General features: G+C 46.3%; 1 protein-coding gene across 1 annotated transcript in view; it reads right to left on the reverse strand.

Annotated features, from left to right (window-relative positions):
- Positions 1-22701, reverse strand: part of LOC128692178 (uncharacterized) — a 64365-nt gene extending 41664 nt beyond the window's left edge. The window contains exons 1-2 of the mRNA XM_053781258.2: positions 22542-22701; positions 16617-16805 (exon numbers count right to left, since the gene is read on the reverse strand). Coding sequence (XP_053637233.2) covers positions 16617-16805; positions 22542-22686 — 334 coding nt within the window. The 5' untranslated portion in view covers positions 22687-22701. The remainder of the gene's footprint in view (positions 1-16616; positions 16806-22541) is intronic.
- Positions 22702-25266: the final 2565 nt, after the last annotated feature.

The raw sequence follows: 25266 nt of genomic DNA on the forward strand, positions 1-25266 counted from the left end.
AATATAGAATATAGGGTGTGGTCACAGGCCGGGCCGCGGGGGCGATGACCCCCGGAACTCTCTCCAGGTATACTCCAGGAGAAGAAAATATTCAAAAGCTCCGGATGGATAATGAAAACCTTCAAAACTAGGGATGCCAAGCCCATGATGACACTCTTCAGGTCACTTGTTCTATCTAGGCTGGAATATTGCTGCACACTAACAGCACCTTTCAAGGCAGATGAAATTGCTGACCTAGAAAATGTACAGAGAACTTTCACGGCGCGCATAACGGAGATAAAACACATAAATTACTGGGAGCGCTTGCAGTTCCTGAACCTGTACTCCCTGGAACGCAGGTGGGAGAGATACATGATTATACACACCTGGAAAATTCTACAGGGACTAGTACCAAACTTGCACACGAAAATCATTCACTATGAAAGCAAAAGGCTCTGGCGGCCTGGTGGTTAACGCTCTCGCTTCACACGGCGAGGGCCCGGGTTCGATTCCCAGCCAGAGTAGAAACATTGGGCGTGTTTCTTTCCACCTGTTGTCTATGTTCCCCATCAGTAAAATGGGTACCTGGGTGTTAGTCGACTGGTGTGGGTCGCATCCTAGGACACTGACCTAATTTGCCCGACATGCGGAGCATAACAAGGGGCTTTCTATGTAGTAGTATGTCATTGTTGTCAGCTAGGCCTGTATACCATGTACATGTACTTGTAGGTAGGTAGGTAAGACACATAGGCAACAGTTAGGCAACTTTATTCCGAAACGTTTCGCCTACACAGTAGGCTTCTTCAGTCGAGTACAGAAAGTAGGCAGGAACAGTAGAGATGTGAAGACGATGTAATCAGTCCATCACCCTTGAAGTCGTAGAATTTGAGGTTGTCAGTCCCTCAGCCTGGAGAAGTTCAGTTCCATAGTCAAGAAATATCTGAAGATCAAGCGACAGTGCGGAGACTTAAATACTGTCGGAAGGAGAGGTGCAGAGTAGTAGTAGTAGTAGTGAGAATGTAACCACTGAGAGGTCAGGTCCCTCTCAGATCCAACAATTCTCACTTGGAAGGGTTGTCTAAGGCGTTTTCTGTACCAAGAGGCCATGTGTTGCAGTGTCTGACAAGACGCTGTACTTGTAGTAAATAAAGATATTAAAAAAAAATGAAAAGCAGGGGTGTCACTAGCACGTTAAGAGACAACACAATAAGTGTCAGGGGCCCAAGATTGTTCAACTGCCTCCCAGCATACATAAGGGGGATTACCAATAGACCCCTGGCTGTCTTCAAGCAGGCACTGGACAAGCACCTAAAGTCAGTACCTGACCAGCCGGGCTGTGGCTCGTACGTTGGATTGCGTGCAGCCAGCAGTAACAGTCTGATTGATCAGGCTCTGATCCACCATGAGGCCTGGTCACAGACCGGGCCGCGGGGGCGTTGACCCCCGAAACTCTCTCCGGCTAAATTCAAGGAGAATCTCGAGTTTTCCCCGAAGTAAGTTTTTTCTTTTCTCTGAGGATAAGGGTCCTCAATCCAGTTCCAGAGATGGTACCTCCCTATATATATATATATATATATATATATATATATATATATATATATATATATATATATATATATATATATATATATATATATATATATATATATATACACACTCCAGTCTTCCAACCTTCACCTGCTCGCCTAGTATTTTCTTTCTTCTCTTGGTTTCTTTGTTTACGTGGCTCCCAGGAGGAAGGTACTAGGTACTTCACCTGTAGTCTCCCACCTGATAACTGTAAATAGTTACAAGTACAGTGGAACCTCTGGTCACGACCAGAATTTATTCCAAAATTCTGGTTGCAACACGATTTGGTCGTGACATGAAGCCAATTTTCCCATTGGACTGTATGTAAATACGATTAATCTATTCCAGACCCTTACGAACTGTATGTAAATACTGTTTTTTTTTAAGATTTTTAAGTACCAAAATAGTTAACTGTACCACAGAATGCACAGTATAATAGTAAATTAAATATAAAAACTTTGAATAACACTGAGAAAACCTTGAACAACAGAGAAAACTAACATTGTACGAGTCCGTTCTAGACCCCTACAAACAGTTTGCTGTAAACCGTTTTTGTCAGAGTTTTAAGGACAGAAAAAATAAAGCTTGAAAACCCCTTAATTATACAAAATAATGCACAGTTTAATTGAGAAAAAAAATTAAATAACAGAGAAAAAAAACATACCATATACAACCAAGAAAACTAGCCTTGCATGAGTTGATTTCTGGCGTGAAGGAAGTGAGGAGGATGATAAGTGGGGAGGAGGTTACTGTTGTGAGGGCGAGTCCGCCTCCGCGATGGAGGGACGTTCTCCTTCAGGTGTTTTCTCTCGTTTAGCTGGTGGACCAAACTTAACCATAAACCGATCTAATGTGATCTGTCTTTTCCTTCACATCAAAACGTTATGGAAATGATTGACGACTTATTATTCATTATGTTCAACACTCTGTTCATAACAGATTGGTCGGGGTGGTTCTTCTCAAAGAAATCTTGGAACTCATTCCATTTTTCTATGACGGTTATCACATCACTTTTAATCTCCTGCCATCTTATTCCTCCGATGACTGCTCCTCAGCGAGCACCTTATGCTGCTCATTCTGGAGTTTAGCAAGTTCATTCATTGTCAGTTCCTTCTCATGATCCTCGACCAGTTCCTCGATGTCGTCACTGTCAACTACAAGACCTATGCTCTTGCCCATGGACACCATCTCCTCCACAACAAAGGTCTCAAATCCTATGAAATCTCGTTCAGGAACGCATTCAGGCCAAAGTTTTTTTCCACACTGAATTCAAGGTCCAGTGCATGCCTTTCCATGCTTTGTCGATGAGGTGCATGCAAAAAAAAAAAATGGCACAGAATGTGAAAATTGACATGGTTGTGCTTGTTCAGCACTCGATTATGTGTTCATGAACAGATGCAAAAATTGGGCGAATTGTTTGGTATTCATGTTCGGAAGCGTTCATGACCAGAGGTTCCACTGTACCTGCTCTTCAGCGAGACCTTCTTTTATTACTTCAATGTCAACATACTTCTGCATCACACTAGTGTATGATAGAAACCATACCACGGGTGGGTAACGGTGCCCCATGGCCTGGTGGCTAAAACTCTCACTTCACACAGCGAGGGTCTGGGTTCGATTCGCAGTGACAGTATAAACATTACTCGTCAGTCCTAACCAGCCTGATAAGAAGGGCTAAAAAATTGTGTTATGAGAACAGATTATCCAACTTACAAGGTGATATAAAAAAGACCTGGAAAACCCTATCAGAAATTCTAGGAACAAAAAAGATATCACGAAATGGCGAAATTAAATTAACAAAATCATATGAACCCCAACTCCCACCAACTGAAACAGCAAACCGACTCAATGATTTCTTCTCCACTATAGGAAAAAACCTTGCCAATAAAATCCCAAGCTCAGATACCCCACCCAATGACTACCTCACTGCAACTACCCAAACACACTGTTCCTAGCTCCGACTAACCCAACTGAAGTCTTCCTTATTATCAACACACTAAAAAATAAGACAGGAGATTTAAATACCTTACCACTCTTTATATACAAAAAAGCGTCACAAGTGCTATCACCAATCATTGCAACACTCTTCAACAAATCCATCGAATCCTCCACCTTCCCTACAGTTCTCAAAATAGCAAGGGTCACCCCGATTCATAAAGGAGGAGACCAAACAGAGTTGAATAACTACAGGCCAATATCCAACTTACACCCTCTCTCTAAAATCTTCGAAAAATTAATTCATCAGTCAATCTATTCCTACCTCATCTCCCAAAACATACTCAACCCCTGTCAGTTTGGGTTCAGGCCTAATAAAAATACTAATGATGCTATTATACACATGCTAGAACATATATACACTGCAATAGAGAACAAAGAAGTCCCACTGGGGATCTTCATTGACTTACGTAAAGCTTTTGATACAGCTGACCATGACTTGCTCCATATAAAATTGTCACACTATGGTATAAGAGGGCACTCCCTCAACTACCTAAAGTCATATCTCGGCAACAGAAGCCAATATGTTTACACAAATGGGGCAAACTCTTCCGCACAGCCAATTACAGTTGGTGTCCCACAGGGAAGTGTCCTTGGCCCTCTTCTCTTTCTCATATACATAAATGACCTACAAAATGCATCGCAGCTACTCAAACCCACACTATTTGCAGATGACACTACATACGTCTTCTCTCACCCGAGCCCAGTCATGCTAGGCAATACTGTGAATACCGAATTACAGAAAATATCTACCTGGATGATGACTAACAAACTTACTCTAAACACTGACAAAACCTACTGCATTCAGTTTGGTAACAGAGCTGCAGATGTTCCTCTTAACATAATGATAAATGGATCACCTATCACAAAACTCACCGAGGGAAAATTCTTAGGAATCCACCTTGATAATAGACTCAAATTTCAAACACATATACAACAAATTTCCCCCCAAAATTCCAAGACCATAGTCATACTATCGAAGATACGGTACTATGTTCCACAGTCAGCCCTCCTGGCCCTATATCACTCTCTTATTTACCCCTATCTCACCTATGGAATTTGCGCATGGGGGTCAACAACAATAAACCATCTCAGACCACTAATTACCCAACAAAAGGCTGCAGTCAGAATGATAACAAATTCTCACTACAGGCAGCACACTCCACCAATATTCAAAACTCTAAACCTACTCACCATACAAAACATCCATACTTATTACTGCACCTATTACATACATAGAACACTTAACTCTGATATTAACCCTCCCCTCAAACATCTCCTTGCCAACCTCAACAGAACACATGACCATCTCACGCTATGCAAAAACTCAATGCACATAAAAGGCCCTAAAATCTGGAATTCATTACATGTAAATATAAAAGAAACACTGTTTATAAATTCAAGTCTCTTCTCAAAAATCACTTACTCACCCACAACCAAATAAATACTGAATAATTGTATCTTAAAAATTGTATCTCATAAATGTTTCTCATAATTGTATCTTATAAATGTTTAACCTGATACCCCAGTCAAACTCTGTTACTTTTTAATTACATTACCTAACAGAATACTCCATTCTACTGAATGCTCAGCAACACAGTAAATGACCATATGACCTGTCTTTGTAATACTCATTTGTGCTTAATTGTTATCTGATTACAATAATGTTTTACCACTGAATATATCATTGCTTAGTTAATCTTAAGTTAATTTTAAGCCTGCCCGTAATGCTCTGCATAAAAGGGGCTTTGACATGTTGCACTTAACCACTGTATTCATTTGTACTACTCTGTATCATGTTCAAATTAATAAATAAAAAATAAATAAATAAATAAATAAATTGAGCATGTTTCTTTACACTGGTTGTCTATGTTCACCTATCAGTAAAGTGAGTACCTGGGAGTTAGTCGAATGGTGTAGATCACATCCTGGGACAAATCTGACCTAATTTGCTCGAAATGCTCTGCACAACAAGCGGCTTTCTATATTGTAGTATGTCATTGATGCCAGCTAAGCCTGTATTCCATGTACATGTACTTGTAGTAAATAAAGATTTATTGTACATTAATACAATAGAATCTACAGCCAGAGGGAGATTCGTCTGTAAAATCTTGCATTTGTTGTCACAGTGGTGCCTATGGTAACTTTCCTATGGTGTATAAATATACTTAGTTGCATGAATCTTATTGTAGGCAGCTGGCCCATTGGCTAACGTGTCAGTCCGGAGTTTTACAACTTCCTACCATGGGTTCAAGCCCCGCCCGTGGTATGGTTTGTTTGCAATCGTGTCATTATGATTTTGTGAGTAATGTACGATAGCTTTTGCTTGGAAGGGTCTTGAAAAAGAGTATGGGAACTGAGATGATTATTATTATATTTAAAACAAAGCACTATTGTGGTTATACAGCGCTTTGGAACTGTCAGGAAAGATTGGTATTTTTTGGACATGAAACAAAAATATTCGGATTTCCACAGCTGTATGATGTATAACTGTTGCTCTCTTGATTTTACATTTATCGCTGATGTCATGAACGAATTCGATTCAAAACTGAAGGAAGATCCTTTGCACATGAGCTATATTACAATACCAGTTATTTCTCTTATCTCGTTAGGTAAAAAAAAATAATCAGTTTGCCTTTCAAATTTGCTGTTGACTTGTTGCCCCCTTGAAAGGAACATAATGTATAATTCATATAATTTTATAATGCTGACATTTTCATTAATAGCTAAAATGAAAATATCTTGCTTTATATTATTTAGCTATGTCATTAGGGAGGATGTAACATTTACACTTCACTGTGCTCACTGTTTGAGAGTTGTGGTTGGCTGTCTGCATTCGTAAACTGCTTAGCTAACTATCAGCTTGCTTGTTTACCTGCCGGCATCTCTGCAGTACCAGGGGCAAGTCATGTGATATCACCTGATGTGAGGCCTGTAGTCGAGAAATCGCTCTCTCTCCAAAGCTGGTCATCACTCGACAAGCACGGCTCTCTCCATCTGCTCCTGTACTAGGAAGCATGGCTCTCTCCATCTGCTCCTGGACTAGGAAGCATGGCTCTCTCCATCTGCTCCTGGACTAGGAAGCATGGCTCTCTCCATCTGCTCCTGGACTAGGAAGCATGGCTCTCTCTTTCTGTTCCTGGACTAGGGAGCATGGCTCTCTCCATCTGCTTCTAGTACTGGAAGCATTCCTCTTGTCTCTGTTTATTATTTAGACTGTTTTGGTAGAGTATGATTTTGTTGGTGAGTCTGTTGTAACTCTGTTCACAGAACATTGTTCAGATTCAGTGATTTTTGACGTTTTGTTCCTCTTCAAGGGGGGGGGCTCTTTGGCGTGGTTGTGATGTAGTTGTGAGGTCTCTGGGGAGACCTAATTTAACCAATTATATGGTCACCTTGCCTTGGCAAATGTCTATTAGAGACATGCCTTTTCGGCTTATGTATCAGCTCCTTTGTTCGTCACTGGCATCAGATCCAGGTGTCAGGTCGTACATGTGGTTGTGGAGGGTGCTTGGACCACCATATAAGCCCAAGGAACAGCTGAGCAGAGTAGATTCGTGCAGAGCTCTGGCCTGGGTTCGTGCAGAGCTCTGGCCTGGGTGCAGAGAGCTGAGCAGAGAGACTTCGAGCGGAGCTGCTGCTGGGGTACAGGGCTCGGGAGAAGGCTGCTGAAGTCTCTGGAGGAGACTGTTGGAGACATTGGGCAGAGTACTGGCTTCGAACAGTATTCGTGCTGTGTAGGTCTTGTGACCTGTGACTTAGTTCCTGTGGTGAACTGTCCTCTGAAACATATTGTAAGTTATATTCTGTTTCATCTAGTTGATTGAGTTCCCTGTCTCACTGCTTATATGTACCATCCCATTTATCTAAACACAATAATGTTCTCCTGTTCCCAAATATATTATTGTACAAAGACTTAATAATAAACTGTTTGAGTAGAATAGTAATATTCACTGTCCCCGTTATTTGCTCTTCTATTCATTATTTTATTTCAAGTAGTGAGAGGGTGAGCAGTGTGGAGTGTAGAGTAATGAGAGGTGATGTAGTCACAAGTGACCTCACATTACCGACCTCCGCACTCATCTCTCCTACCTACCTCCGCTGCGCATCACCTACCTCCGCTAATCATACCTCCTACCGCCTCGCCTGTCCCCTACCTACTGACTCCCTCCGTTCACTCCTATATTCCCCGTTAATAGCTACGTTCCATTACCTCCCCTACATGACATGGTGGCAGCGGTGGGATTCTTTTTATTTTTATAGTAGGAACCAGTCCCATGTGCCTTATTTTTGACTGCTCGGTTATACTTATGCTACCATTTGCTACCAGTTTTTTCTTGAATGTGTAAGGTTAAAGTAAATATCTGTGTGATATTATAATCCTAGTGACCTTAACTGACCTTTTTTGACGGTGGGTCTGAGTAATTGGGTGGTTGTATTATTATATTTGGTGGAGTTGTGTGTTGGTTTGGGATAAATGGTGGAAGGTGTGAAGGTTTGGGTGAGACTTTTGGAGGAAACAATTACTGGCTGAAATTGAATACTTACATAGGAATGAGAAGTCACCCAGCCCGCCTTGATGTGCCCAGTCACCCAGCTGATGTGCCCCATTAGATGTATTGCTGCCCTGGTCTGTCATCCATTGTAGTGGGTGTCTGTCTGCATCACCCAGACTCTGTGACCATCACCCGCAGACCGCCAGTTACCCATAGTTGCCAGGGATGGGTGACCGCACCTGCTGTTGATGACCTGAAGTGACCTCACCTCACCTCACCTCACCTCGAGCAACTGACCATAGCCTGCCACGGCTGATGTCAGCTGCTTATGATGCTGTGGCCGGGCTGTGATGCTGTCTGCTATGCTGTGGTCGTGCTATGATGCCGAAATGCTGTAGCCGTGCTGAGATGCCGGGACCGTGCTGCGATGCTGTAGCCATGCTGCAATGCTGTGGCCGTGCTGTGGTGCTGGTGATGCTGTGGTCTACTGAGGCAAGGCCTTCTGATGCTGTCTGCTATGCTGCGGCCATGCTGTGATGCTGAGATGCTGGGACCGTGCTGCGATGCTCTAGCTGTGCTGCGATGCTGTGGCCGTGCTGTGTGCTGCTGTGATACGGCCGTGCTGTGATGATGGCTATGCTGTGGCCGTGCTGTGATGCTGCAGTGTTGCCTAGCTCAAGAGGAGGAGATGGCGGTGGTGTTGCAGTGGTGTGTGACGGATTCTGGCTGGTGTACCAGGATAAGAGAGCCTGCTATCAAGGACGGTATGAGGTGTATCCTACCTTGCTGGTCGACCTGTACGACCGGTATGCGGGGGTGTCCTGCCTTCCATGAGAGACAGTTAAGAGTGAGATGTCCCCAGCCTACTTTGACTTGCTAGAAGTGTTAGTGTTACCTGTGTGAAATAGGGTGACCTTGAAAACGGTCCAGTGATTATGGCCACCTTGTTTTATGAGGCCATTGAATCCTAGTAGTGGCATAGGATAATGGAGGGTCTTAGCTGCGATGCCTGCCCTGTCTCGATTTTCAGATGTCGTAGTGTGCATGTGAAGTGTGCTGAAAATGCGACCTTGGTGGTCGTGAAATGGTCCAGTTGCAGTTACTTGAAAGAATGCAACCCGTTGGAGCAGTTTTCCACGCCAAAGAAGCCTAGAGAGGCTTGGCCCAATGGTTAACGTGCGAGGGTGACTAGCATTGGTTAGTGCATTTCTAGTAGAAGTAGGGAAGGCACTGGAGCCCGATATTTAGGTTTAGGGAGAAATGATGGGTAAGGAGGCTTTGCACCAGAGAGCAACTGTTATGCTGGTCAACTGCGACGTGTACTGATTATACTGCCTTGTGGGAGTTGAGAAGGCTGAGGGAAATATATGTAGTGGAATAATTTTGTATTATGTATAATTTTGTCTTTGTATTGTAATAGATTTAAGGGGTTAGGATTAAAATAGTCTAATAACGTAGGACAAATTGTCTTAGTTCTCAGATATTTTAAAGTGGGGGAGAAAGGGGGATGTGATGTAGTTCAGCTGGGCTTGTGAGGTCTCTGGGAAGACCTAATTTAACCAATTATATGGTCACCTTGCCTTGGCAAATGTCTGTCAGACACGCCTTTTCGGCTTATGTATCAGCTCCTTTGTTCGTCACTGGCTTCAGATCCAGGCGTCAGGTCGTACATGTGGTTGTGGAGGGTGCTTGGACCACCATATAAGCCCAAGGAACAGCTGAGCAGAGTAGATTCGTGCAGAGCTCTGGCCTGGGTGCAGAGAGCTGAGCAGAGAGACTTCGAGCGGAGCTGCTGCTGGGGTGCAGGGCTCGGGAGAAGGCTGCTGAAGTCTCTGGAGGAGACTGTTGGAGACATTGGGCAGAGTACTGGCTTCGAGCAGTATTCGTGCTGTGTAGGTCTTGTGACCTGTGACTTAGTTCCTGTGGTGAACTGTCCTCTGAAACATATTGTAAGTTATATTCTGTTTCATCTAGTTGATTGAGTTCCCTGTCTCACTGCTTATATGTGCCATCCCATTTATCTAAACGCAATAATGTTCTCCTGTTCCCAAATATATTATTGTACAAAGACTTAATAATAAACTGTTTGAGTAGAATAGTAATATTCACTGTCCCCGTTATTTGCTCTTCTTTCATTATTTTATTTCAAGTAGTGAGAGGGTGAGCAGTGTGGAGTGTAGAGTAATGAGAGGTGATGTAGTCACAAGTGACCTCACATTACCGACCTCCACACTCATCTCTCCTACCTACCTCCGCTGCGCATCACCTACCTCCGCTAATCATACCTCCTACCGCCTAGCCTGTCCCCTACCTACTGACTCCCTCTGTTTACTCCTATATTCCCCGATAATAGCTATGTTCCATTACCCCCCTTACATGACATGGTGAAGAGGCTCTTGGTCCGAGGAAATAGACCTTTTGGTTTCCTTCTTCAGACCGAGCCTAATTACCCCCCAGCCCCCCTTCCCTATCCCATCCCCCTTTTTCCTTTCCGCCCCCCCTCCCATTTCCCCATCCTGTTTGTAGCCTCTGGGGTCTCCCCCTTTGGCATTATGGTTTCATCCCACTCTGTGGGGTCCCTAGGGAGTAGTGTAGTTTGCTGTGGAATCTGGATCATCTGGAGGTGCCCTACTCCCTTCCCAGATTTCCAGGAGGTAGGGCAGGGTGTCCTACAGGTAATGGGTGTATCTCCAGAGGCTGCCTGTCGTTTCTGGGAGGTGGCAGCCGAGGGAGGTTTGCTTTTGTCCATGGAGGTGACTCAGTGGATATGAGGTTGCTATCCTGGAGCACTGGTTTACTGGTGTGAAGGGTAGGGTATGGCACGAGTTCCATGCTGCATCTGTGCTACTGGTAGTTTCAAGAGCCTCTTGGATAAAGGGAGGAACTTATGGCTCTTCCATGCCTTCTAGAACTGTCCCTTAACTGTCCCTGTCTTTTTTGTTCCTTCTTTTTTTCCCTAAAATAATAATAAGAAAAGTGCCACCATCATAGTGTCTTTGTTTCACGACCCCCATCCTCCTCTCAGTCCCTCCTGCCTACCAGCTCCTTGAGTGCTATGCCTTCTGGGTCACCCTGTCTCTAATTCTTTTGTGGTTTTACCCTCTGAAGCCCCCACCTCCTTACCTTTTCCTACTTCTACTTCTTCATCTCGCCCGCTAGCTTCTCAGTCTGTGAGGCCTCTCATGCCTGTACCTTCTTCATACCTATCACCTGCGAAGTTGAACATGTTTCCTAAACCCAACTCTCTTTGCACTCCTCTGGTGCTGACAATTCCCCAACGGTTCTCCTTTTTGGCCTCGGTGCCTAGTTCTCGCCACCTTTCTCTCACATGAAGGTAGAGGTTCACCCCCCCCTCATGTGATCCCCTCTTCTCCTGTTCCTCCCCAGACTTCTTCTCCAGTCCCCTTCCAGCCTCCTTCCTCTCTTGTTCCACCGCAAGACTCTTCTGTCCCTGCCGGCACATCTCTCCAGGTTCATACTCCCTTCCCCTCTCAGACCTCTTTGATTCCCTCCATAGTCTCCTCGATCTCTACTTGCTCTACCTCACCTGTCTCTGTAGTCATGGTATCAGCATCTTCCTTGTCCGCTAAAATGCATGATGCTATCTCCAATTATATTGCTGAGAAGAAACCCTCAATGGACACCAGTGCTCCTCTTTATGCCCCTTATTTTTCACAACCCTCACAGCAATCTTTTCCTTCACAGCGTTCTGATTCCTCCCTGCTTACATGCTATCCATTGCCTCCACACAATGACTTCATTGACCCTACTAGTCCATAGATTTTATTGCTTCTCATTATTAGCATATCTGTCTTTATGAATAATGACTTATTTACAATGGAATATTCGTGGCCTCAGGGGTAATCTGGGAGAGCTCCAGGTGTTGCTCTCCCAGTTTTTCCTAGTATATGTCGGATTACAAAAGCCTAAAGTTCGTTCAGCAGTTATCCATCCTGTTTCGGGCAATGTGCTGTTGCATTCTTCTGATCCCTTTCCTGATGAAACTTCTAATGAGAGTGTACTTCTTGTGCCTGTTGGTATACCGTTTCAACAGGTCTTTGTTCGTTCTCAGCTGCATTATACTGCAGCCCATATTTATTTGCACAGATGGTATACAGTTTGCTTTCTATATCTCCCCCCTTCCCATGCATTCTGTATCCTGGATGTTGCATTCTTGATCTCTTCTCGGCCGCCACCCATCTCGTTAGGTGATTTTTATGCTCATCATCATCATCTTTGGGGAAGGTCCCACTGTGACTCTCATTGTGATTAATTAGAGACTCTTATTACTTCTCATCCTCTTCATGTTTTAAATACGGGTGTTCCCACCTATTTTGACTCATACTTAGTCTCTATCTTGCATCAATCTTTCTATCTGTTCCTTGTCAATTGCCTTGGTTATACTTGATCTGTTCTCCCGGATTTGCACAACAGTGATCACTTTCCTATTATTCATACTTCAACGTATTCCCGACCTCCTCATAGCTCCATTGGCAATTTGGACGAGCGAATTAGGACGTATACTCTCATCTTACTGCTTTTTGTGAGGACCCTTCTTCGTCCTCTCTTGATGAGCTGGTGCACCAGTTTTTGACTGCAGCATCACGTTCTATTTTTCAAATCTCAGGCAGGCATTCTCAGACATGCGTGTCTTTGTGGTTTCCTGAGTATGCCCATGCAGTGTGTCTGAAATGTGCTACATGGGGCCGTTATCGATATAATTGGACCGCAGATCGTCTTTTGGATTTTAAGCAAGCAAGGGTAGTCACTTGCCACATCATACACAACGCTAAATGCACTCGTTGGAAGGACTATGTTTCTACTGTTACCTCGACTTCCCTAATGTGCGTGGGTTGGAAGAAGGTACGGAAGTTGTGTGGTAAGTACTCTCTGGATCCAGCTCTGGTTTTGCGGGTTGCTGGTGTTAGTGTTGCGAAACCTCTTGAAGCTGCCATGGAAATTGGAAACTATCTTGTCCATGTCTTCCAAGAGCTTCAACTCTGTCCCTCGTTTCCTGCTTCTATGTCTGCCGGGGGGCAATCCCCCTTGGACTTCTCTTCTAATGAGATGGAGCCATATAATGTACCTTTTACTCTCACAGCTACAGTCTATGTTTTCTCCCTGCCGGTCATCGGCAGCTGGGCCCGATGATATTCACACCCATATGCTACAGCATTTGCATTCTACAGCCCTTGCAGTACTTTTGCATCTTTTCAATCTTGTTTGGATGTAAGGGGTTCTCCCTCAATAATGGAAATCTGCCATTTTACTACCGTTTAACAAACCAGGTACTTCGGGGCTTGATACCTCTCACTATTGTCCCATTGCTCTGACCAGTGTAGTCTGCAAGGTGATGGAACGATTGGTGAATAGACGTATGATATGGAATTTAGAGACTCACAATAGTCTTTCTCCTCGCCAATGACTTTCACAAGGGCCGCTCGACTTTGGACCCCTTGCTCCACTTTGATATGTATGTGGGAAATGCCTTTGCTAATAAACACTCCATCCTAGCAGTCTTTTTTGATCTCGAGAAGACATATGACACCACTTGGAGATATAACATCTTAACCAAGGCCTACTCCTTAGGCCTCCACAGTAATTTACTGACCTTCCTAGCTGCTTTCTTATCTGAAAGACATTTTCATGTCCGTGTTGGCGCCTCACTTTCCTGAAACTTTGTTCAGGCCGAGGGGGGTCTCACAAGGTTGTGTCCTTAGTACTACCCTGTTTCTCTTGGCTATAAATGACCGACCTTCTGTTCGTCCATTGCATATTTGGTCATCACTTTATGTGGATGACTTCACTATAGCTTACGCAGGTGCTTACTGTTGCCTGGTAGTGGCCTCCCTTCAGGATGTGATTGACCATGTTTTGCATTGGGCCGTTTCTCATGACGTCACGAGACGTCCTCTTATCCCAGATATTTCACTGTATTTACACAGCTCACGTATCCCAGAATGTGATACGGTCAAGTTTCTTGGCCTTCTCTTCGATCGCCGATTGACATGGAAACCTCACATTTTCTCTTTGAAGGCACCTTGCCATGGTCGGCTGATTCTCCTTAAAATTCTTGCGCATCATTCATGGGGAGTAGATCACCGGACTCTCCTCTGTTTGCATTCCACCCTAGTCTTGTTCAAGCTGGATTATGGTGACCAAGTCTATTCTACGGCTTCTACAACTCTTTCTAAGTTAGATCCCCTTTATCATCAAGGTCTACGTTTATGCCTTGGTGCCTTTCGTTCATCCCCGGTTGAAAGCCTCTATGCTGAGGCGAATGTTCCTTCCTTAGCCGATTGTCGTGATGCTCATTGCCTTCGTTACTTTGTCCACTCTCATGACCTTTGTGTTCCTTCTATGTATAGGTTAGTCTCAGACATTAGTAGAAGCCTGTTATTTGTTCAGTGCCCCTGCTTACTCTGACCATTTTCTCTTCATCTTCACTCACTCTGGTCTTTTCTCCAGTTGCCTTACTTGTATGTTTATGTAGTGTCTTCCTTTTCCCTTCTCCTTGGGAGGTTCTGACAGTTTGTGTCTGTTCTCCCCTACTGTCACGCACCAAAGCTCTCCTACCTACGGCTGTTTCTCGCTCTCTTTTACTTGATCACTTCCGGTCGCATGTGCATGCCATCACTGTTTATACAAATGATTCTAAATCTTCTGACAGTGTTGGGTTCACAGTGGTGTTCCCTAACGATGTTGTCCAGGGTCATTTGTTAGACTCAGCTAGTATTTTTATGGCTGAGTTGTATGCCATCCTCATAGCACTTCTCCATATTACATATATGTCTCTGTCAGCATTTGTGATCATTTCAGATTCCCTCAGCACTTTACAGACCATTAAACAATTTGATTTCCCTCATCCAGTGGTCCTTTGTATTTAACTTTGGTTGCACTCTGTGGCTAGCAAAAACAAAAATGTCATTTTCTGTTGGATCCCTGGATATGTTGATGTGCAGGGCAATGAACAGGCAGATGCTGCTGTGCAGTCAGCAGTACGTGATCTAGTTTCCTATAGAGGTATTCCATTCAGGGATTATTTAACAGTCATCTCTGCCCGTCTTCGCGGCAGTTGGTAACAGTAGTTGGGCATGCACCATAACAAATTGCACTCTATTAAACCACTTTTAGGTTTGTGGCCATCTTCTTACCACAATTTCCGTAATCGGGAGACTGCATTCTCCTGTCTCTGCATCGGCCATACTCACCTTACCCATGGGTATCTCGTGGAACAACATCTTTGTGTGGTTTGTCGGGTCCCTATTTTGGTTCTTCACTTTCTTGTGGATTGTCCGGTTTACCAGCGAGCTCGCAGGATTGACCTCCATCGATGCTGGCACCTTACCACTCTTACCTCATCTTCATTTCTTGCAGACGGCTTTGTCTTTGACTTACGATCACTTTTTGACATTTTGTCAGCAGCTGCTTTACTATATGAATTTTTACACATAGCCCTTAGCGTTCCTTCCAGCCCTTTTCTTCCCTCACCTCTGATCCCTTCTCCACCTAGCTGTTTATAGCCCCAGCACTATTTTCTGTCCTGCAGTGCTACATGACTCTTGTTGCTTAGTTTTATGACTTTCATGGAGGATCTACTGATGGTCCCCAGTTAGGGGTCGTTATGTTGTCTCCTTGTTCCTGACTCCGTGCTGTTTTGTACATTATCATTATTTGGCAAATCGTTCGTCATATTGTTCAAGCAAGCTGTTTTGACTGCCTTGTTGGTCAAGAAGATAGATTATTTGAGGACGTTTAGTCAATCACTGTTTAAGTCTAAGTCGAGTCTAGTCTTACTGAGACATAACAAACAACTTTGAGCACGTACACACATTCTCAAACACACACTTTTAAATACTAGCATTATTTTTTATAGTTAATGATAACTTACCGGATGGTACTTAAGTCATGCTGATATGAAATGTACCTGCAGCACTATACTACTATATGTACAATTTAACTTTGCACTACAAGAGAAGTGTAGGAGCTTATATCCTTAATTATATCAAATTCATTAACTTTAATTTTGTCCACCTAGACAACTTTGTTAATAAACTTCTCAATTTTTATTTCTTAAGTATCCTATCAGTTGCAATCCTAAAGCACTATTAAAATTTATCTTAATGTTAAGTGATAACTGGGCCAGAATACTTTCTGACAAACTGTTACAAAACCAGAAACAGGTTAGATGCTAGAGGAGGATCAATACGTTGATCTAGCATTGTCCAGAGATGTCTATACTTTATAAATATCGCATTTTGTAACACTTGTTGATTCCAAAATGATCTAAGAAGTGAATTTAAGGTACTATTAAACATTTACAATTTCACATTAAGTGTGGCCCACTAACCTCAAGTAGTTTAAGCTAGTACTAGATGTGACCTTCCCAGTCAAAATTGCCCACCCCTGCTACGGGTAAGAGAACAAGGGCTGCAAAATCTGTTAGTGACTTTGGACAATGCCTCACCTTAGACGGTACTGAGTTAATAATGATGGGTTGTGGAAAGGGTGTACCTACCTTGGATGGAGTGGAGGTACTCTTTAGGAAAAAACAGGTTGTAGAACTAGTCATCTAACCTTGAATGGAGCGGAGATACTCTCTAAGGGAAGGTAGGCTGCGGGGGGAGGCTAGATCACCACCCAGTCTGCCACACTCCCTGCGAGCATCCTCCCAACCCAACATCTCCACGGCAGACAGGAAGAAACACTCGCCATTCAAGTTAACGAAGGGATCTGGACACGAAGTGTACGCTGCTGCCGCCCAGTCTGGGAGGAAAAAAATACATTCTGAGTACTAGGCCAATTATTCACACATGCTGATGTGTGCTCTCAACAAATCTGCTTTTGAACTGACATATGCGATCATTTCTTTGATAATCCCGCCCCCTTAAAATCACACACATACACACACACACTTCAGACATCATGTTAGGGATACTACCAGAGAGAGAGGGGAGGATGAACCAGAAAGACTGGGCCTTGTGTTCACCCTGAGTAGCTTGGGCATTGAGGACATCACATTTATGAAAGGCCCCTTGGAGCTAGTGGTCACACTGTTCTCAGCTTTGAATACTTAGTTGAGTTACAAGTGGAGAGGGTAACAAGAAAAGGATGGGAAAAGCCAAACTATAAAAGGAACTACTACACAGGTATGAGGAACTTCCTGCAGGAGGTTCAGTGGGAACGAGAATAGGTAGGAAAGTCAGTAAACGAAATAATGGAATACGTAACAACAAAATACAAGGAGGTAGAGGAAAGGTTTGTTCCCAGGGGCAACAGAAATAATGGGAAGACCAGAATAAGCCTTTGATTTACCCGAAGGTGTTAGGAGGCAAAAACTAAGTGCACTAGAGAATGGAAAAAATACAGAAGGCAAAGGACCCAGGACAATAGAGATTAGTCAAAGAGCCAGAAACGAGTATGCACAGATAAGGAGGGAGGCCAGCAACAGTACAAAAACAACATGGAATCGAAAGTCAAGTCTGACCCGAAGCTGTTGTATAGCCACATCAAGGGGAAGACAACAGTCAAGGACCAGGTAATCAGGCTGAGAAAAGAAGGTGGAGAGCTTACACAAAATGACCAAGAAGTATGTGAGGAGCTCAACACGAGATTGAAGGAAGTATTTACAGTAGAGACAGAAAAGACTCTGGGAAGACAGAACAGAGGGGTACACAAACAAGTGTTGGATGAAATACACACAACCGAGGAGGAGGTAAAGAAGCTGCTAAGTGACCTTGATACCTCAAAGGTGGTGGGACCAGACAACTCTCTGTGGGTCCTTAGAGAGGAAGCAGAGACACTCTGCCACTAACCACAATTTTCAACACATTCCTTGAAACTGGGCAACTACCTGAGGTATGGAAGACGGCAAATGTAGCTCCCATTTTTAAGAAAGGAGACAGAAACGAGGCACTAAACTATAGACCAGTTTCACTGATGTGTATAGTATGCAAAGTCATGGAGAAGATTATCAAGAGGAGAATAGTGGAGCACCTGGAATGGAACATTATAAACAACAGCCAGCACGGATTCATGGAAGGAAAATCCTGTGTCACAAACTTACTGGAGATTTATGACACGGTAACAGAAGTAAGACGTAAGAGAGAGGGGTGGGTTGATTACATTTTCTTGAACTGCAAGAAGGCCTTCGACACAGTTCCTCACAAGAGATTAGTGCAGAAACTGGAGGATTAGGCACGTATAACAGGAAGGGTACTGTAATGGATCTGAGAATACCTAACGGAGGCAACAACGAGTCATGGGACGGATGAGACATCACAGTGGGCACCTGTAATGAGCAGGGTCCCACAGGGGTCAGTCCTAGAAACAGTGCTATTTTTGGTATATGTGAATGACATGATGGAAGGGATAGCATCAGAAGTGTCCCTGTTCGATGATGATGTGAAGTTAATGAGGAGAATTAAACCAGATGAGGATCAGGCAGGACTACAAAGAAACCTGGACAGGCTGGATGCGTGGTCTAGCAACTTGCTCCTTGAATTAAACCCCGCCAAGTGCAAAGTCATGAAGATCGGGGAAGGGCAAAGAAGACTGCAGACAGAATATAGGCTAGGTGGCCAGAAAGATCTTGGGGTGAGTATAATACCGAGCACGTCTCCAGAAGCACACATCAACTAGATAACAGCTGCAACATATGGGCACCTGGTAAACCTGAGAATAGCATTCTGATACCTCAGTGAGGAATCGTTCAAGACTCTGTACACCGTGTATGTCAGGCCCATACTAGGGTATGCAGCACCAGTTTGGAACCCACACCTGGTCAAGCACTTCACGAAATTAGAGAAAGTGCAAAGGTTTGCAACAAAGATAACTCTAGAGCTCAGGGTAATATCCTACGAAGAAAAGTTAAGGGAAATGAGCCTGACGACACTGGAGGACAGGAGGGTTAGGGAAGACATAACATACAAAATACAGCGAGGAATAGATTAGGTGGACAGAGACAGGATGTTCTAGAGATGGGACACAGAAACAAGGAGTCACAATTGGAAGTTGAAGACTCAGATGAGTCAAAGGGATGTTAGGAAGTATTTCTTCAGTCATAGAGTGGTCAGGAAGTGGAATAGTCTGGCAAGTGATGTAGTGGAGGCAGGATCCATACATAGTTTTAAGATGAGGCATGATAAAGCTAATGGAGCAGGGAGAGGACCTAGTAGCGGTCAGTGAAGAGGCGGGACCAGGAGCTGAGTTTCGATCCCTGCAACCAAAAGTAGGTGAGTACACACACACCCATCCCCATAACCCCCACCCCCACTGTAACCCCTCCATAGGCCCTCTCCCCCATCCCCCTCACCACAACCTCCACCCCCACTGAAATCCCCCAAAGGACCTCTGCCTTCACCCCCCACACCACAGACCCCACCCCCACAGCAACCCCCTATAGGCCCCCACCAGGGCACCTACTCCCCAAATCCACCATTCTCCCCAGACCACAGTTATAGAAAAGAAGTTGAAGGTTTGGTACATGAATGCAGATGGAATAACGAATAAATGCGAGGAGTGGCATGAAATAATCAAGGAAATGTCCCCAGACATCATAGCAGTCACAGAAACAAAACTCATGGGGACAATAACAGACACAATCTTCCCACCCAGATATCAGATCCTGAGGAAGGATAGGAGCAGACGGGGAGGTGGGGTCGCACTGCTCATTAAAAACCGACAGGGTTATGAGGAAATGGATGGAATGGACGAGATTGGAGAAAGGGATTATATAGTAGGTACAGTTCAGTCAGGGGAACATAAGGTAGTCATTGCAGTGATGTATAACCCACCACAGAACTGCAGGAGGCTGAGAGAGGAATGTGATGAGTGCAACAGAGCAATGGTGGACACACTAGCTGAGGTGGCAAGAAGAGCTCACTCAAGTAGAGCAAAGTTACTGGTTATGGGTGACTTTTACCACAGGGAGATTGACTGGGAAAACCTGGAGCCAAATGGGGGTCCTGAAACATGGAGAGCCAAGATGAGGGATGTGGTACTGGAAAACCTCATGCACCAACATGTTAAGGACACTACCAGAGAGAGAGGGGAAGATGAACCAGCAAGACTGGACCTTGTGTTCGCCCTGAGTAGCTTAGACATCGAGGACATCACATATGAAAGGCCCCTTGGAGCTAGCAACCATGTGGTTCTGAGTTTTGAATACATCGTAGAGCTACAAGTGGAGAGGGCAACAGGAGTAGAAAGGGAGAAGCCAAACTATAAAAGGGGGTACTACACAGGTATGAGGACCTTCCTGCAAGAGGTTCAGTGGGAAAGAGAGTTGGTAGGAAAGTCAGTAAACGAAATGATGGACTACGTAACAATGAAATGCAATGAGCCAGATGAAAGGATTGTTCCCAAGGGTAAGAGAAATAATGGGAAGACCAGAATGAGCCTTTGCTTTATCCGAAGGTGCAGGGAGGCAAAAACTAAGTGTGCTAGAGAATGGAAAACGTACAGAAGGCAAAGGACCCAGGAAAATAAAGAGATTAGTCGATAAGCCAGAAATTAGTATGCACAGATAAGGAGGGAGGCCCAGCGGCAGTACGAAAACGACATAACATCGAAAGTCAAGTCTGACCTGAAACTGCTTTACAGCCACATCAGGAGGAAGACAATGGTCAAGGACCGGGTAATCAGGCTGAGGAAAGAAGGTGAGAAGCTCACAAGAAACGACCAAGAAGTATGTGAGGAGCTCAACACAAGATTTTAGGAAGTATATACAGTGGAGGCTGAAGGGACACTGGAAAGACAAAACAGAGGGGTACACCAACAAGGGATATACCAACAAGTGTTGGATGAAATACACACAACGGAGGAGGTGAAGAAGCTTCTAAATGACCTTGATGCCTCAAAGGCGGTGGGACCAGACATCTATCCGTGGGTCCATGGAGAGAGAGCAGAGACACTGTGTGCCACTACCCACACCCTTCAACACATCACTTGAAACTGGGCAACTACCTGAGGTATGGAAGACGGCAAATGTGATCCCTATCTTTAAGAAAAGGAACAGAAACGAAGCACTGAACTACAGACCAGTGTCACTGACGTGTATAGTATGCAAAGTCATGGAGAAGATTATCAGGAGGAGAGTGGTGGAGCACCTGGAGCAGAACAAGGTTATAAACAACAACTAGCAAGGATTCATGGAAGGCAAATCCTGTGTCACAAACCTTCTGGAGTTTTATGATAAGGTAACTAAAGACATGAGAGGGAGGGGTGGGTCGATTGCATTTTCTTGGACTACAAGAAGGCCTTCGACACAGTTCCTCACAAGAGATTAGTACAGAAGCTAGAGGATCAGGCATGTATAACAAGAAGGACACTGCAATGGATCAGAGAATACTTGACAGGGAGGCAACAGCGAGTCATGGTATGTGATGAGGTAGCACAGTGGGCACATGTGACGAGCGGAGTCCCACAGGGGCCAGTCCTAGGACCAGTGCTATAGTTGGTATATGTGGATGACATGACAGAAGGGATAGCATCAGAAGTGTCCTTATTTGCAGATGATGTGAAGTTAATGAGGAGAATTAAATCAGATGCAGACCAGACAGGTCTACAAAGAGACCTGGACAGGCTGGATGCGTGGTCCAGGAGCTGGCTCCTAGAATTTAACCCTGCCAAATGCAAAGTCATGAAGATCAGGGAAGGGCAAAGAAGACCACAGACAGAGTATAGGCTAGGCGGCCAAAGACTGCAAACCTTACTCAAGGAGAAATATCTGCAGGTGAGTATAACACCGAGCACGTCGCCGGAAGCCCACATTAGCCAAATAACTGCTGTGGCATATTGGCGCTTGGCAAACCTGAGAATAGCGTCCCGATACCTCAGTAAGGAATCGTTCAAGACTCTATACACTGCGTACGTCAGGCCCATACTTTAATACACAGCACCAGTTTGGAACCCACACCTGGTCAAGCACGTCAAGAAATTAGAGAAATTGCAAAGGTTTGAAACAAGGGTGGTTCCAGAGCTATGGGGAATGTCCTAGGGAAATCGGTCTGATGACAATGGAAGACAGGAGGGTGATTGGTGACATGATAACGACATACAAAATACTGCGTGGAATAGACAAGGTGGACAGAGACAGGATGTTCCAGAGATGGGACACAGAAACAAGGGGTCACAATTGGAAGTTGAAGACTCAGATGACTCAAAGGGATGTTAGGAAGTATTTCTTTAGTCACATAGTTTTTAGGAAGTGTAATAGTCTGGCAAGTGATGTAGTGGAGGCAGGAACCGTACATAGTTTTAAGACGAGGTATGATAAAGCTCATGGAGCAGGAAGAGGGAGGACCCAGTAGCGGTCAGTGAAGAGGCGGAGCCAGGAGCTGAGCCTCGACCCCTGAAACCACAATTAGGTGAGTACATGAGAGTACACAAGTAAAATGTCAAAACGCTGTGATATTTATTAACAATTGTTTTGAAATGTAAAAATTTCATCAAAAGTGTTTTGGTGCGTTCCTGCTTAAGACTGTAGCAGCAGTAGCTCACCTTTGTCGTCGCCACCCTCTTCATTGAGGACATTACGAGCCTCCTCGAGCTGCTCCAGGCGGGAGTTGAAGTTCTTGAAGCGTCCCAACTCCTCCATCACTGTGGTCAACTGTGTCTTGCATGTTTGCATATCGTCCTGAAACATATCACTCGTTTATAACTCCACAAATGACACAAGAAGGTCACTATTTACCGTAACCGTTTGTTTTTTTATTATGCAAATTCTGCAATATTAAATGAGCGTTTGCAAGAGAGACATAGTTCGTCCTATGGAGAAAGTAAACCTGTTTATCGTAACCAAAATAAAAAATGTAACTTAACCTAGTGGCCCGTTCGCCACTGCTGCTAGTGGCTCGTGCGCCGCCACTGCTGCTAGTAGCTGGTACGCCGCCACTGCTGCTAGTGGCTGGTGCGCCGCCACTGCTGCTAGTGACTGGTGCGCCGCCACTGCTGCTAGTGGCTCGTGCGCCGCCACTGCTGCTAGTGGCTGGTGCGCCGCCACTACTGCTAGTGGCTGGTGCGCCGCCACTGCTGCTAGTGGCTGGTGCGCCGCCACTGCTGCGAGTGGCTGGTGCGCCGCCACTACTGCTAGTGGCTGGTGCGCCGCCACTGCTGCTAGTGGCTCGTGCGCCGCCACTGCTGCTAGTGGCTCGTGCGCCGCCACTACTCCTAGTAGCTGGTACGCCGCCACTGCTGCTAGTGGCTCGTGCGCCGCCACTACTCCTAGTAGCTGGTACGCCGCCACTGCTGCTAGTGGCTCGTGCGCCGCCACTACTCCTAGTAGCTGGTACGCCGCCACTACTGCTAGTGGCTGGTGCGCCGCCAATGCTGCTGCTAGTGCCTGGTGCGCCGCCACTGCTGTTAGTAACTGGTGGACCACCACTGTGCTAGTGGCTCGTGTGCCGCTACTGTTGCTAGTGGCTGGTGCGCCGCCACTGCTGCTAGTGGCTCATGCACTGCCACTGCTGCTAGTGGCTGGTGTGCCGCCACTGCTGTTAGTGGCTCGTTCGCCACCACTGCTGCTAGTGGCTGGTGCACCGCCACTGCTGCTAGTGGCTAGTGCACCACCACTGCTGCTAGTGGCTCATGCGCCGCCACTGCTGCTAGTGGCTGGTGCGCCATTACTGCGAGTGGCTTATGCGCTTCCACTGGTGCTAGTGGCTCGTGCATCACCACTGCTGCTAGTGGCTGGTGCGCCGCCACTGCTGCTAGTGGCTGGTGCAGCGCCACTGCTGCTAGTGGCTGGTGCAGCGCCACTGCTGCTAGTGGCTGGTGCGCCGCCACTGCTGCTAGTGGCTGGTGCGCCGCCACTGCTGCTAGTGACTGGTGCGCCGCCACTGCTGCTAGTGGCTGGTGAGCCACCACTGCCGCTAGTGGCTGGTGCATCACCACTGCTGCTAGTGGCTGGTGTATCACCACTGCTGCTAGTGGCTGGTGCATCACCACTGCTGCTAGTGGCTGGTGCGCCGCCACTGTTGCTAGTGGCTGGTGCAGCGCCACTGCTGCTAGTGGCTGGTGCAGCGCCACTGCTGCTAGTGGCTGGTGCGCCGCCACTGCTGCTAGTGGCTGGTGCGCCGCCACTGTTGCTAGTGGCTGGTGCAGCGCCACTGCTGCTAGTGGCTGGTGCAGCGCCACTGCTGCCAGTGGCTGGTGCGCCGCCACTGCTGCTAGTGGCTGGTGCATCACCACTGCTGCTAGTGGCTGGTGCATCACTGCTGCTAGTGGCTGGTGCATCACCACTGCTGCTAGTGGCTGGTGCATCACCACTGCTGCTAGTGGCTGGTGCATCACCACTGCTGCTAGTGGCTAGTGCATCACCACTGCTGCTAGTGGCTGGTGTGCCGCCACTGCTGCTAGTGGCTGGTGCAGCGCCACTGCTGCTAGTGGCTGGTGCAGCGCCACTGCTGCTAGTGGCTGGTGCGCCGCCACTGCTGCTAGTGGCTGGTGCAGCGCCACTGCTGCTAGTGGCTGGTGCGCCGCCACTGCTGCTAGTGGCTGGTGCGCCGCCACTGCTGCTAGTGGCTGGTGCGCCGCCACTGCTACTAGTGGCTGGTGCGCTGCCACTGCTGGTAGTGGCTGGTGCGCCGCCACTGCTGCTAGTGGCTGGTGCGCCGCCACTGCTGCTAGTGGCTGGTGCGCTGCCACTGCTGGTAGTGGCTGGTGCGCCGCCACTGCTGCTAGTGGCTGGTGCGCCGCCACTGCTGCTAGTGGCTGGTGCGCCGCCACTGCTGCTAGTGGCTGGTGCGCCGCTACTGCTGCTAGTGGCTGGTGCGCCGCTACTGCTGCTAGTGGCTGGTGCGCCGCTACTGCTGCTAGTGGCTGGTGCACCGCTACTGCTGCTAGTGGCTGGTGCGCCGCCACTGCTGCTAGTGGCTGGTGCGCCGCTACTGCTGCTAGTGGCTGGTGCGCCGCTACTGCTGCTAGTGGCTGGTGCGCCGCTACTGCTGCTAGTGGCTGGTGCGCCGCTACTGCTGCTAGTGGCTGGTGCGCCGCTACTGCTGCTAGTGGCTGGTGCGCCGCTACTGCTGCTAGTGGCTGGTGCGCCGCTACTGCTGCTAGTGGCTGGTGCGCCGCTACTGCTGCTAGTGGCTGGTGCGCCGCTACTGCTGCTAGTGGCTGGTGCGCCGCTACTGCTGCTAGTGGCTGGTGCGCCGCTACTGCTGCTAGTGGCTGGTGCGCCGCTACTGCTGCTAGTGGCTGGTGCACCGCTACTGCTGCTAGTGGC

This window comes from Cherax quadricarinatus, chromosome 15 (assembly GCF_038502225.1).
Source record: "Cherax quadricarinatus isolate ZL_2023a chromosome 15, ASM3850222v1, whole genome shotgun sequence".
NCBI lineage: Eukaryota > Metazoa > Arthropoda > Malacostraca > Decapoda > Parastacidae > Cherax > Cherax quadricarinatus.